Here is a 14542-nt window from a genome sequence, read left to right as displayed (position 1 = left end):
TCCATTTCGTCTTCTCCCCGGTGCGGATCGTCGTTCCAGGAGAAATTCTCTCCTGCTGTCATCCTCCATGCCCCTGTCGTCCGCAATGGCGTTCCCCCAAGCCCAACGGCTGGAATTGTCACCAGCGCCACCGTTCACCGCCTTCCAGCCCACAGCAGTCAGTAAAACTAACCTCTACTCGGCGTCTCCCGATATTGTCGAAAAAAACCCCAACGGGTTCAATTACCCCCCAAATTCGATGTTCCCATCGTAAAACACACTGTTAAGAATCCCCCCGAACCCTTTTTCACAGTAATTTTCCCCGGAAAACCCCATAATTTACCCAAAAACTGAGGACCCCCCCAACGGCTCAACCGTCTCTCGGATACCCCCACCACCTTCAAAATATACTTGTAATTTTGTACTATGTTCCCGGCAACGTAATGATACTCAGTGAATTGAAGGGGAAAAATTAGGCGCGCCAAGTTGACTTTTTTCCGAATTAATTTCCTATGGACAGGGTTTGAAACAATATATTTTGTTATTAGGCCGAAAAAAACTTTTAGCGAAGATGAGGTTTGCAACAATCATCTTGGTCGACAAATTTTTTTGGCCGTTTGACGCCCACTATTTTTTGTCATAACAGCCGTAGTCAGCGTTTCGTGGACGCGAAACAAAGCGACGCAGCCGTAAAACACTGTCTTACAGCCGGAATGACAAAAGCCTTTATTAATAATAATCGATTTTCGAATCGGAACTAAAACTGCGGAAAATTGTCCTAGTTGACGCTGTCGGCATAAACTTGGCATTTTTTAATATTTCCATGGTTTTTAAAAAATAAGATTATATCATAATCAGTCCTATTGTATCATTGTACTGTATCTACTGTATCATTTCAACTATTCAGTAATTGTCCCATGTTTCTGTCGTGGAGGCGATCAGATTCACGTCGACTTGGCGCCATCTTTTCACAAAATTTTTTTGTGATTTTTTAAATTTTTAATGCTTACGGATACAATAACTAACCACGCAATTGCAAAATTTAATTACTGCTAAATTACTACTGCAAAAGATGGGATTTTGCTTTCAGCAGAAAATAGAGCAGGTAAAAAAAATGAAATTCGAATTAGTTAAGTATAGTTCGAAAAAACTATACTTTGAAGCTTCCATTGAGAAGCTAAAATTATAGCAAGATATCTCGATCAGTACTTATTAAATTTTCCTCATTAATTTTTTTGCAGGTGACATTTACCTTTCAAATATCTCACGATACAACTCCCTATCAACTTGTCGTCCTCATCCTAAATAAACGAGCCAGCAGACAAATCTCTCGTGGCGAGAGAGAAGTAGCAAGTGACTTCATTCTAAAAGTATGCGGCCAAGAAGAGTATTTAATCGGCGATTATCCATTGATTCAGTTCCGCTACATCCAAGACTGTCTCGCTCGGGATATTACACCAACACTAGTGACAATGAGCATGGAGAGTGTAATTGTCCATCATGACAATCTTTTCGAGAATCCTGGTTTAGATAGTTTAAAACGACCAAGACCCACCTTCTCTACTTTGACATTGAGAAAAAAAGGAAAATATATTTCTGCATGGAAAATCGATGATTGGTTCGTGTTCGATGTCAACGGCATATCAAAACTTAATTGTGATGCCGCGCATCGTATTGTCGAGGTAAAGTAAATACTGAAAGTAGAAATTTTAGTGTCATTTATTGTGGTGAATGCATTTCCAAGTCAGTTCAGAATAACCTTGAAAGATCATTATTCTTCATGAATAAAGTATCTTTCAACGATTATTTTTTCTGGCAAAATTTTAGCCAATAGGTTGCACCCTTTCGCTTTTCAATAATTAGTTTTTCAAGCTTGTCAATTTTTTCCAGGTCGGATTACAGGCCGGTGTTTTCCAAGGCGGTAAATCCCTTTGTGAGAGTCAGAAAACCAAAGAAATAGCCGTTAACTTAGACGGCAGTTGCAACTGGGAGGAAGCTCTCAGATTTGACATTAGAGTTAGAGACATACCACGCAATGCCCGTTTGTGTTTTGTACTTTATGAATTAAGTAAGACTGCCAAGGGCCTCAAGAGTCGAAGACTGGTCAAAGATTCGAAACAAGAGTATTTTATGAACCCACTGTGCTGGGCAAATACCACTATTTACGACTTTAAGTCACAGCTCAAGACTGGTGCAATGACACTCTATACGTGGACTTATGTGGAGGACATGCAGAATGATGATCTACTGCATCCATTGGGCACTGTTGTCTCCAATCCCCATATTGATCGTGCTGCTGCGCTCATGTTGACATTCCCAAAGTAAATATTCTATTCAACCGTACGGCCGCGTTGCCTTATTCTTCTATAATCATTTAGATTTTCCTTTTCACATTAATCTTGAAAGCTTTATTTGACTTTTTTTTTAATTTATCCTTATTTTCACATTTCTACCTCGTGCAAAACAGTCTCGGAGTATTAAATGACAGAAACAAATTTGATTATCATAGAAAGGTACCCTAACCGAATCTTAAACGTCAAAATCAAGTAACAAATCAGCTGTGCACGTTGAAGAGCCGTGATTATTCTTCAACTTTTCTGCCGACCAGAAGAAATTATTGTAATCACCCCGGAAATAAAATATGGATATTCTTTTTTTGGTCACTCTGTCTGTCAAATAAATATCGGACATGGACAGATTGTCAACACCAATAATTCAAGTCAGCTAAATTAATTTCTTTTTACTTTCTTCTCATCATCGAACCACGCAGAAGGTCGTACTTCTCAGGCAAGCATATTCTAGCGCGGGTTGCTCTTTCCCTGTTATTCCTCACTCAAGTGTAAGCTGCGATTAGAAAGTTAAAAAATAGAAATGTTATTAGATTTTCTAAAATGTTCATCTTTTCCCGATTCATTAGTTTTTTCGAATGATAATTGAGATCGGAACAGTACGTATGCTTAGCCGCTATGTACATGTCAGGATACCTTACCTTTCTACGGCGTCTGTCGAAAAGTCAATCCAACAATCAATCAGACAATTTTTCTTCTGAATTCTCTTGATATTCTGGAGATAAATTATTATGCACTTCCTTTTCTTATAATAATTTTTAGTTATGGAAAAGACAAGTCTGTTCTTTACCCAACCTCGGAGAAGGTCGTAGAGTACGCAGCGAAGCTCAGAGAAAGCTCGGAAGATCATACCATAGCAGAAGAGCCCAATCAGGAATCTGAGGCGAATGAACTGCAGCAATTGGAACTGTTGAAAAGTTTAGCTGATAGAGATCCACTTCATGAGCTCCATGAGCAGGAACGAAAAACAATGTGGGCTCTCAGACGACATTGTCTCCATGAGATTCCCTCATTATTGGCTAAACTATTACATTGTGTCGAATGGAATGACCATAGGTGAGTATCATCAAAGAATTTCTGACCTATAACTTGAAAGTATTTTAAGACCTTTTTTGATAAACATGGCCCAGCGGTATGATGTCTTTAAGAAGAGTGGTACACGGTACGAAGGTCAACGCTCTCCAAGTACTTTCAAGTTATCGGTGCAGACTACACGGAATAAAATTTTACAGTGCTGATGAAAAAAAAGAAAGTTGTCCGTTGTAAAAAAAAAATGCTCCTTCCCGTATATTGTGCGAGGGCATTATAATTCAAATGATTTGATACCGTTTTAATAACAGAGAAGTGGCAGAAGCAACAGCCCTTGTCCAGCAGTGGCCGAAACTACCAGTGGAACGAGCCTTGGAACTCTTAGACTACGCCTACGCAGACGGGACAGTTCGCTCCTTCGCAGTCCGTTGCCTCAAAGACGTCACCGATGATGAGTTGAGTCTGTTTCTTCTTCAACTGGTTCAAGCCCTCAAGCACGAGAACTATCTTTCCTGTGACCTGACCGAGTTTTTACTTCGAAGAGCCCTGAACAATCAGAAAATAGGTCACTTCCTTTTCTGGCATCTGCGGTCAGAGATGCAAGTGGCTTCAGTCTCAGTCCGATTCGGATTAATTCTGGAGGCCTACTGCAGGGGTAGTCAGCAACACATGAGAATCCTCTTCAAGCAAATGGAGTGTCTAGACAAACTGAGGACAGCTTCTGAACAAATAAAGGCTAAAAAAGATAGAAAAGCTGCACTACAAGGGTTTCAGGACTACATCCAAGAGCCTCATTGTCAGGAGGCGCTCTCCAACGTCCTCAATCCTTTGGACCCTAGCTTCAGATGGAAGAAAGTGAAGATTGAGAAATGTCGAGTGATGGACAGCAAGATGAGACCATTGTGGCTGGTTTTTGAGAACGATGACCCCTTTGGTGAAGATATCTACCTCATCATGAAACATGGAGACGACTTGAGACAGGACATGCTCACCCTTCAAATGCTGAGGATAATGGATAAACTTTGGAAACGAGAGGGATTGGATTTTCGAATGAATCCATATCGATGTATTTCTACTGAGAATAGAGTGGGTCTGATCCAGGTGGTACTTAATGCTGAGACGATAGCAAATATCCAGAAGGAGAAGGGAATGTTCTCCGCAACTGCGGCCTTCAGACGAGGCTCTCTTCTTACTTGGCTCAAAGATCATAATCACACTGAGACAGCACTTAATAAAGCTATTGAGGAGTTTACCTTAAGTTGTGCTGGCTATTGTGTAGCTACATATGTCTTGGGAATCGCCGACCGCCACTCGGATAATATCATGGTTAAAAAAACTGGCCAACTCTTTCATGTTGACTTTGGACACATTTTGGGACATTTTAAAGAAAAGTTTGGATTCAGACGCGAACGAGTACCATTCGTGCTGACCAACGACTTTGTGCATGTTATTAATAAGGGACAGACTAAGAAGGGACAGGCTGTGGAGTTCCAAATATTTCAGAATTATTGCGAGAAGGCTTTTTTAATTTTGAGGAGACATGGGGGATTAATTCTCTCGCTTTTTGCTATGATGATATCGACGGGACTGCCGGAACTATCGTCCGAGAAAGATCTCAATTATTTGCGTGATACTTTGGTAAGTCTATTTTATTGTTTTTTATTTTTTTAAATGTTGCCCTCCCCACTATATATAAATGACCTGTTTCCTATATATTTTCAAAGCTCACGAATTCAGCTTTTGAATGGCTCATTTTACCCATTTATCTCTACGCAAAACGAAATTACGACTTTTTGAATATCAGGAAACATAAAGTCCTACCCTACACATCTCTGCGTTCCGCGCGCGCTTCTGATATTGCCCAGTATTAAAGAACAAATTAAGGCCCGGGTGGACTACCTATAGAACGTCATCTTTTGTTTAAATTTTATCTTTCTAGCCTAAAATACATAAAAATTTGGGATAAGTTTTGAGGTCACGAAAATCACTGGACTTGGCATGAAAAAATAATGAAAAAAAAGAGGAAAAAATTTTGAGGGGCGCTAAAGAGCAATATTTATGAAAAGGGATTTGCCAGGTTTACAAAAAAATAATGAAAAATCTGCAGCATTTGATTGCCTGTAGCTGCATTCAATTCAGTGGAGGGTTTGGTTTGTGTGGTGAATACTTGACATACATGCTACATATTTTTCATTATTTTTTTGTAAACCTGGAAAATCCCTTTTCATAAATATCGCTCTTTAGCGCCCTTCAAAATTTTTTCCTCTTTTTTTTCATTATTTTTTTATGCCAACTCCAGTGATTTTCGTGACCTCAAAACTTATCCCAAATTTTTATGTATTTTAGGTTAAAAAGATAAAATTTAAATAAAAGATGACGCTCGATAGATAGTCCACCCGGCCCTTAAAATGGAACTATTTTTATAAACGTTACTATTCATTACTAATTACTTTTCAGTCAGAGAGAATCAGCAAAAAATGTCCAGTAAATAATGACGATAAGGAAGTTTTTCTTCCACATTTTTACCTTTTAGCCATATACTTTTCAATAAAAGGGAAGTCATTTCGAGAACCGTTGAAACCATCGATAGTACCTTAATAATTTATCAATTTTTCGAGTCTGTAATTTTGCTTAAAATCATTGAGAACGTTATTAAACTTTAAGATCCCACGGTTTTCAAACTCGTACATTTACTATTTTAGTAGTAATACACGGTAGCAGTAAGCTTGCGAATGGATCCGTACCTGTTCCGGCAAGATTTTTTCGAAAAAAAAGGAAAATGGCAATATCTCCAAAACGAATCATCCTATCGAACCTATATTCAATAGAAAACATTGTGTTCATAGGACGAAACTTTCTGCCAAATATCAAATTAATTGGTTGATAGGTTGCTTTTTAAGAATTAGAGAGCGCGGATAACGATTTTTTTCGAAAAAAAAAATATCTCAAAAACTTTGCAGGATCATATATAATAATTCTGACTGATCTATGTAGCACATTGAGACGATCATTATAAAAAAGTGAAATGGGTTGGATAGTTTCGGAGATATTTGCCAAAACCGTTTCACAAACAATCCCCGATATCTCGAAAACTACTTGAACGGTAGGCCTGATATTTAGCATTGATCACATTCATATTAGAACCTAAGAACTGAACAAGTTTCATATTTTTGAAATCAAGTTATCCGTTTAATGTTTCTCTTTTTAAAAATTAACCCTCATGTGATCATCCGCGCATACACACACGGCCCTCAAACTTCGTATTTTCACGTTTCAGATCGGTTCACATCATTTCTAGGCAAAATTAGGGAATCGTTAACTCGATCGAATCTAATTCTTCCATTCGGAAGCTCAAAATGAAAAAATGGCAATATCTCGCGATTTTTCTACGAATGGGTACACATGGTTCATGACATATTTAAGGAAATACATTCACCGAAAAGGCGGAATATCTCTGAACCCCTTAGCTAATTACGCCCATCCAAAACGCGAACCTTCTAATGAGAGCTACAAGGGTCCAAAATCCCAAAACGCTTTTTTTTACTTTTTTGTTAATTGATTGTTTATAATGATAAAACCTGAAAACGGCGATATCATGAAATTTTAAACGAACAAATACAGACATTCTGATTGATATAATTGAGTTGAAAAAAAAATGAAGTCCTTGCTGTCATGTATGAGATATTGAGGAAAAACGAAATTTACAAAAGTTGCTGTATTCCAGGAACTATTGGACCAGTCATGCTTACACGACGCATCAAATTGAAGATTCATGAATTTAGAGAATTTTCAGTGGAAAATAGTTCAACTTGGTTCTTTATTCAATAATAGTATAATAGTATAGTAGTACTATTATATATAGTATATATAATGAGCAATTGAATATTTTTCTATATATTATATATTATATAGACATAGAGGTATAGTTGAGTGGCAAACTCGTAAAACCCAGAAACTCGGAAATGTGGTGAGGATAATAAAAATTGGTAAAATGTGATTCTTTCACCCATTCTAGAGGAAAATATTTTTATTGATGCAAATAAAAGTTGAAATTAGAATACCATTGGAAAGTTTATCTAGGAATTATTAAGCATCTGAGGATGGTTTTCAATTTTTTGTCATGGCTTCTTCATTAAAAAATCATAGAATCATGATTGTTATGGAGGGGGAAGTTGTGAGCCGTGTAAAATACAACAGCAGCTCCAAAACTTCGACTTGCGAGATAGACTATTACGTAGTTATTGATAATACGGAATGTGCCAAATTTACAGAAAAATCATAAAAAATACGTAACGTACCGTCGAGGAGGATTGGGGGTAATATTTATTGAGGAACAAACGACCCATATTTATATATTTTCAATGTTTCAGGTGCTTGAAATGTCTGAAACGGAGGCCCAAAAACATTTCAGAAATAAATTTGACGAGGCTCTGTGCAATTCCTGGAAAACTTCGTTAAACTGGGCTTCACACAATATGGCTAAGAATAATAAAACTACATAACTGTAATTAGTAATCATAAGTGAAATAATCTGTGTGGTAAGACTGTCAGTGATCAGAAAAAAAATAGGATTATACCATGTAGAGTGCGTGTCATCCAGAACGATTGAATTTGTGATGGTCATTACAGAGAATTAAAAAAAAATTCTTTCTGTGGAAAAAGTTGTAAATTAAGATGGATGCAAAAATGTCATTATTTGAATCAATATTTACTCACATTCTCACTGAAAAAAATACGTAGTTTTTTTAACGGTTTACATATAAATTTTATATAAATAGTTGATACTAATGATGAACTTCAAGACAAAGTTCTGCTCAGAAATATTGTTCATGAGCAAGGCATTGATGATCTTTCTTTCGACCGATTTTGATGAAGAGCCGTTTTGTGGCTTTGTATATATGCTGATTTATTCAAATATTCGTTTCTTTGGAAAATTACTGAGAGATGTATATTAAAGCATAGGCATCATTCCCTATGCCAAACGAGCAGATAAGTGCCAATAAAATCAAGTATATACAATAATTGAATATGTCGTCGAAATTTATTGGTATTATTTTTTCTTCTTGGACTTAAGTCTTATCGCGATTCACCTGTTCCCAACTGGCACTCCCAATTTGTTTGGGTAAATTAGAATGGTTGTAATTAGCGAGATCATTAAATCGTAAACAAATTACACCAGCTAAAACCAAATTGGTTTTGGGCATAAGACAGCGTTGTAATTCGTTTTGAGATCCAATAGCTTTACCAAATGAAATTGAAAAGTGAATTGTCTCCAATTTGAGTTGTTAATTCAAAACGATTAAAAATCTACGTCGTTCTTTCACAGATAAAAAGTAATTCCCAATGCAAGTTAGCCCATCTCGTTTTGAGCTTAATAAATTATGGAACCAATGAATTCACTCTGGGTGTATGTTTCACACAACATCAAGGGAATAAATTATTTATAAAAGGGCAATCATAAAAGTGCAATGAAGGGAAGATGTTATACAATTAATTCAACACTGTTTTTCTAAACTCATTAATTTCTTTGCTCAATTCTTATTCTTTATCAATAATAATAGACAATTATATCAATCTGTTTAATTTTTAAAAGCGCGCTCATGATAGAATACTTTCTCCACAGGTTGCTCACGATGCAACTATCGCAATGCAATTGAGAAGAAAAACAAGTACATATTAATATTAAAATTGCTGTTACGTCTGAATTACTAGTACTGTACTGATGATGTATTGCCACCCGATCAACATTATTATTTTATATTTAATTGATTGGCGCATATACATACTGTTAAATAAATACTATAATTTAACAGTTGGTTAAACCTTCATTGATTACTTTGATGACGAAAAGGCTCAAGATGGACTCAGATTGCATAATCCAAATAGTTCTTTATGGAAAGGGGCTGGTATGTTATAGGCAATGCGGACTGAACAAGTCATTATTGGTTGCGGTAAAACTTAATACCTGAAATTTTCGAGCGGCATTTCCTTTTTGTTCCCAAATGGAAGCGTTGTGATTGATCATGTTTATCATTTTCTGATTTTCCTTAGAAATTCTACATAATGTTATAAAATATACAAATATCATGTTTTTAAAAGAGGTGTGTGTATGTATATTCGTTTGAATCTGTAGTTTTTTCAGATTGTTTTTCCAATTCCAATTGTTGAAAATATGCAAGTTGGAGCTAAGAATGTTTAATCCTGTGAGTAGTTTTTCACGCTGAAACGCTCCTTTTACCATTATTTCTATAAAATCAAATGATAATATTTCAATTTAATTACGGGCAACCAGGTAGTAATTGGAATTTTGCAATATTTTTTATATTTTTTCTCAAATTCTTGCTATTCAAGCCTTGGGAGATCTTGATCTCTCCATTCTTTTTTGTCAGGTAGAATCTACTTATCCACCATACCACATAAAGGGATAGGTCTTATGGTGGAAAGACAAGACATTTTGGTACATATAAAACATCGGACAACACTTAGATGGGGTTATATGGAGTCCGTTGGTGTTATAAGGTATTTAGGGGCTAATATTTCTCCACCGTGCTGAAAAAAAGTCGTCTGGTAACGGTCTTCAATACGCTTATATCGAGTGTAAACACTAAACCCGGAGCGGGTGAGGTATTTGGGTCTGAGTAACGTACCTTTTGATATTTCGTTAAAACGGTGAAAAAACAGGAACTTGCGACAAACCCCAACTGCACCATGTTTTCCGACATCTGGAATTCCATTTTTCATCTGGAAATCTTCGAAAATTCGTTTTTTTCTTTTTTGTGCTTTTTTCTTGCCAAAGGAAATCTTGTAATCAACCAAATTTCCGCTTCCCATTTTTTGTCATATATTAACTTAGTATTATCCAAGGAGTTTGAAAATGCAGCTTCTAGACCGTGTCTGAATGTATATGATGTATATGTGTGTGTATGTGGTATTTTTTCCATTTATTTTATCTAATTGCTCACCCTCATCTCTACCTAACTGAATATTTTTTTTCAAATGTAGGGCTCATCTCATCCCATCTCATCCTTATCCATTACCGTAGAAAAAAAAATCATTTCATCCATTCATTTTATTTTTATTTTTTATTTTTTCAAAAATTCGATTTTTTCATGATAACATAACAAAAATTATCCGAATCAATTGAATAACGGCTGATAAAATTCATCCTGATGTCCACACTTGACGGAGTTTGAAGATGAAAACATAGAATTTTGCCGAAATTAAAAAAACTATTACTATTATTACTATTATTACTGTGGCAGTAATAATTGTTTTTTTAATTTCGGCAAAATTATATTCTTTTTCCTATACAAAATCTCGACGATATCTGCGAATATCGGGTAAGACATGAATACAATAGTGGCTGAAAAAGTTTATTTGATCAGCATGAAAAAGTCGCGATAGAAATGATGGCGCGGGCGAAGATCGTGGAGATTTTAGAAGAATTAGTAAACAACCAATACTGTCATATTTGTGATGGATGAGTGATTTGCCATTATTTGCCATGAAATATCACATTAATAGTCTAGACAGTATATATTGTATTGCTCATACATGTATTACAAGTATCGAATCTTTTTCACTATCAATTAAAAACTATATAATTCACAATATGTACAGTTTGTATCGAGTTCGTAATTACGTGAATGAGCAATGATAAATTTAGCAAGTATTGTTGGGATTATGATACAGAACTAATACGATTTGGTGGTGGTCCCATCTGTGTCAAAACTTTGTCTAACCACTGCAGTGGTCCATTTAAATGGATTTCTATCCAGCAGGGGGTTGAGGTAACGTCTTGGCGATGGTAATCTGATCCCCAACCTTTCACAAATGACATCCTGTTACAGAGTGAAAAAAAAATCACTTAATTTCTGTTAAACATTTGCTTAATAATTATTTCAAGGTCCGAATGGACCATCCAACGCAACCTTTTGTTTAAATTCGGTCTTGTGACCCCAAAATATATTAAATCTAGTCATTAAATTTATGTTGCGAGAAGCACTCGGCTTGTTATAAAAATTTATTAGAAAGAAACGAAAAAAATTATTGAACGGCGCTAAATTGCGATATTGATCGAAAAGGATATACCAAGTTTAGAAAAAAATTACGTATCAGGTATCATGCAATCCAGTAGAGAGCAATAGTAGTCTGCGTATTTTTTATAATTTTTTTGTAAACTTGGTAGATCCCTTTTAATTATTATTGTCATTTAACAACCTTCAATAATTTCTCCTCTTTGCTTCGAAACGGAAGTTCTGTAATCGGTCAATTTTTGGATTTGCTAATTTTTCTTGGAAATGATGTAGAATGGTCCGAAACCTAAAAATACTAAATTTGAGCACCCTGTGTGTATGTGCGCATGGTCAACTTCGCCCACTCTTTTAGAAAATGGAAGGAATGAACGGCTAAGGTTATTCCGAGAAAATTTTAATCTCGTCAAATTATAGGTGTTACTTGATCCAGCCGCTTTCCATAAATTATTGTCATTCAATTCTGAATCGTTTTACGAAAATACATCGAAAACTATCAAACCGATTGGAATTCTCCACCTCTCAAAATATCCGGCTCGATCTACTCCATCTCAGTTGATCAAAATATGTATACCCATCCGTACTAAGTTTTCGAGATATTCCAATTTTCCTGCTTTTTTGGAAAAAAAATTTGCTGCAGGGTGATGTTGCGAAAAATTGATCCATCAACTTGAAATTAGGCATGCAGTTTTTGCTTGTTTTTCATTATCTTTTTATACCGATGGTAGTGGTTGCCGCAACATGAATTTGATCCCAAATTTAAATATATTTTAAGCTAACCAGACAGAATCAAAAGAAAAGATCAGTTCCGACGATAGTCCATGCAGCCCTTAAATAATTCTTCTTTGCTGTAGATGCTTACCTTATAGTACACATTTTTGTCAATGCATAAACAGCCTCATATCCTTCGTAAACCCTTTTTGAGAGTAGATCTGAGAATTCGGCATTATTAAAAATTCTCAACGAGCATCCGGGAACTATCTTGCAAACAGTGCTGGGATTAAAGCCATGACGATAATTACAGTTACTGGATTGTACAAAGATCGATGAGTCGGACAAACACTCGGCATAAACCTCTCCGCCAACATAACACAGATACACTCCTTTTCCAATATGTTTTCTTGTATTCTCAATGGTAGAGTTACGATTAACATTTGAAAGTTGTCCTAGGCAGAATCTTGAAGAATTCTTTTCTGGATGAGTAAATCCATCAATAATAATCGACTTGGATTCACAATGAAACATTTCTCCAACTCTCGTGTTTAACTCGTAATAAGCAATTCTCGCCCAAACCTTAGTCTCCTCAAAAGACACTGGATCCAAATAACCATCGTGCATGTCTAACGAATGGAAATCAGGAGAAGACGACTTTCCGCACAGAGAACCTTCTTCAGAAGATGCATAAGCAGGTGGAGGTGTCTCATTGGTATTAAAAGAGGCATAAGGATAAGGACTGGTTAATGCCTCAGACGACACTGTTGACATTGGATCGTGACCGGAAACATTGGAAATGGTTCTCCCCCCAGAATTAAATCCATTCAAAGTATAGGCGACATTATGGGGCATTGTCGACTCTGGATCTTGATGACAAGGCAACATAGCGTGCCCTGGTGGATATTCAGATTGCCTCGGCACCAAAACCGGTGGTAATACTGGACTTTCAACTCTTTTGTAATGGTAAGGATTAACACAGACGTCTTTCTGTTTAGCACCAAACGGAAACTGACATATGTCCAGAGGCTTCAATTCATGCGGAGACAATAAATCAGGCCATCTCCAAACGCGACAATAAATTACGTGCGGTAATCCCTTACGATGAGACACTTGGAGTCTCCCATCTAAACTTCTAGCAATGGTCACACATTTACTTGGAACTCCGGGATTGCTTAAGGCCCGTTCCAACTCTTCAAATGCTCCCTTCGTCTTTTTCAACTTCTTCACCAACGATTCGATTGCTTTTTCTGCCCATTTCTCCTCTTCATCTCCTTGCTTCCATCCTAAGAGTTTCTTCACGGCTGGCGTTGTTGAAGAAAACAGACTGTTGAAAGTGGCAAATGCTCCGGACCGACAAAAAGCTATTTCTGTCATGTTTCTACTATTCCAGATATTTATTGCTACCTTCTATTAATGATAACACTTTGGATTTGCAGTTATTGTTACGAGCACGGTGAGAATTCGATTGACAGTGTCCACTCTTATATATTTTAGAGAAAAGTATTAAATCACTCATTAAACTTTGCAGATCGTGTTCCAAAAGGCATTAAATTACATCCATCCGTGTGATTCTGCAAACTGCTTCGGACAGAATAGGCGGTCTGCCTATTTCCATACAAATGGCTAAATGTTTTTACAAAATTTTTCCGCCAAGCATTTATTTCATGCTTTGCAGAAATCTTAGTGCTATAATATGTTAAATCCACTCAGCATACACACTGTTAGAACCAACTCGACCTTTTAATTAGGTTCATTATATTTGGATTAGAATTGATGAGTACCATTTGATAATTACACCCATTTGTCAGATCCACTTAGGCGGGTCAATTAGTTAATGGAAATCATTCATTAATATGAATGTTCAACTTATCCTGCATGAGGTTAACTTTATTTTCTTTCGTTTGGTCAACCTAGACAATGTCGCTACAATTTACTCCAAAACGTTTACTTGAAGGAATATGGGATGGTTGGCTTATTTATTTATTCATCGGTTCAGATAACGAGGTTAAGGCCCGGATGGAGGGAATTTTTTCTCGACAGGCGATTTTACGCCCTCCTAATTCGCGGTCAAGACCCGAACCTTGATCTCAAGCGATGCCTTGTCGGTAACTACGGCAATCGCTGGAAACCAGGGAAACATTGGAGAGTGGGGCTTTCGAGGGCGCCGGAACATTTTTTCATTCGATATGCCACTAAGTGACATGAGAGATTTATATCTCAACAGTGTGGAGAGGAGGGCGAGGGGGCGGGGGGGGTGGAGATGTATCCAAATGTGGAATCCACTTTTTTCGACCATCACTAAACCTCTTTTGAGATGGCCGATGGGGTAAAAAACAAAGTCTTTACAGGGGTAGCTAAATCGACTCAGGGGGTGATTCTGAGTCGATCTGTACCTATAAATTTCGACCTTTTTTTTTCACCCTCACTAACCCTCCCTCA

The 14542-nt window shown here is 36.7% G+C and overlaps 2 protein-coding genes across 2 annotated transcripts in view; one reads left to right on the top strand and one right to left on the bottom strand.

Moving 5' to 3' along the window:
- Pi3K92E (phosphatidylinositol 3-kinase 92E) overlaps positions 1-8383 on the top strand; it is a 114927-nt gene extending 106544 nt beyond the window's left edge. Inside the window, exons 3-7 of the mRNA XM_011305586.1 lie at positions 1221-1661; positions 1870-2300; positions 3090-3383; positions 3668-4994; positions 7727-8383. Of these exons, the coding sequence (XP_011303888.1) occupies positions 1221-1661; positions 1870-2300; positions 3090-3383; positions 3668-4994; positions 7727-7858 (2625 nt within the window). The 3' untranslated portion in view covers positions 7859-8383. The remainder of the gene's footprint in view (positions 1-1220; positions 1662-1869; positions 2301-3089; positions 3384-3667; positions 4995-7726) is intronic.
- A 2082-nt stretch (positions 8384-10465) lies between these two features.
- Positions 10466-14112, bottom strand: LOC105267017 (protein mothers against dpp). The gene is made up of 2 exons (XM_011305584.1): positions 12252-14112; positions 10466-11197 (listed from the first exon to the last, which is right to left on the bottom strand). Exons 1-2 carry the CDS (start codon positions 13475-13477, stop codon positions 11038-11040), a joined length of 1386 nt encoding a protein of 461 aa, XP_011303886.1. The 5' UTR covers positions 13478-14112; the 3' UTR covers positions 10466-11037.
- Between the last annotated feature and the right edge of the window lie 430 nt (positions 14113-14542).

The sequence above is a fragment of the Fopius arisanus genome, unplaced genomic scaffold (assembly GCF_000806365.1).
Source record: "Fopius arisanus strain USDA-PBARC FA_bdor unplaced genomic scaffold, ASM80636v1 scaffold00043, whole genome shotgun sequence".
NCBI classification, from domain to species: domain Eukaryota; kingdom Metazoa; phylum Arthropoda; class Insecta; order Hymenoptera; family Braconidae; genus Fopius; species Fopius arisanus.
This window is presented reverse-complemented; position numbering and strand designations above follow the sequence as displayed.

Coding starts and splice junctions, on each gene's coding strand:
- LOC105267017 (XM_011305584.1), bottom strand. CDS start 13,477: ATGACAGAAATAGCTTTTTGTCGGTCCGGAGCATTTGCCACTTTCAAC. Junction 11,198..12,251: donor ACAAAAATGTGTACTATAAG/GTAAGCATCTAC, acceptor ACTCTGTAACAG/GATGTCATTTGTGAAAGGTT.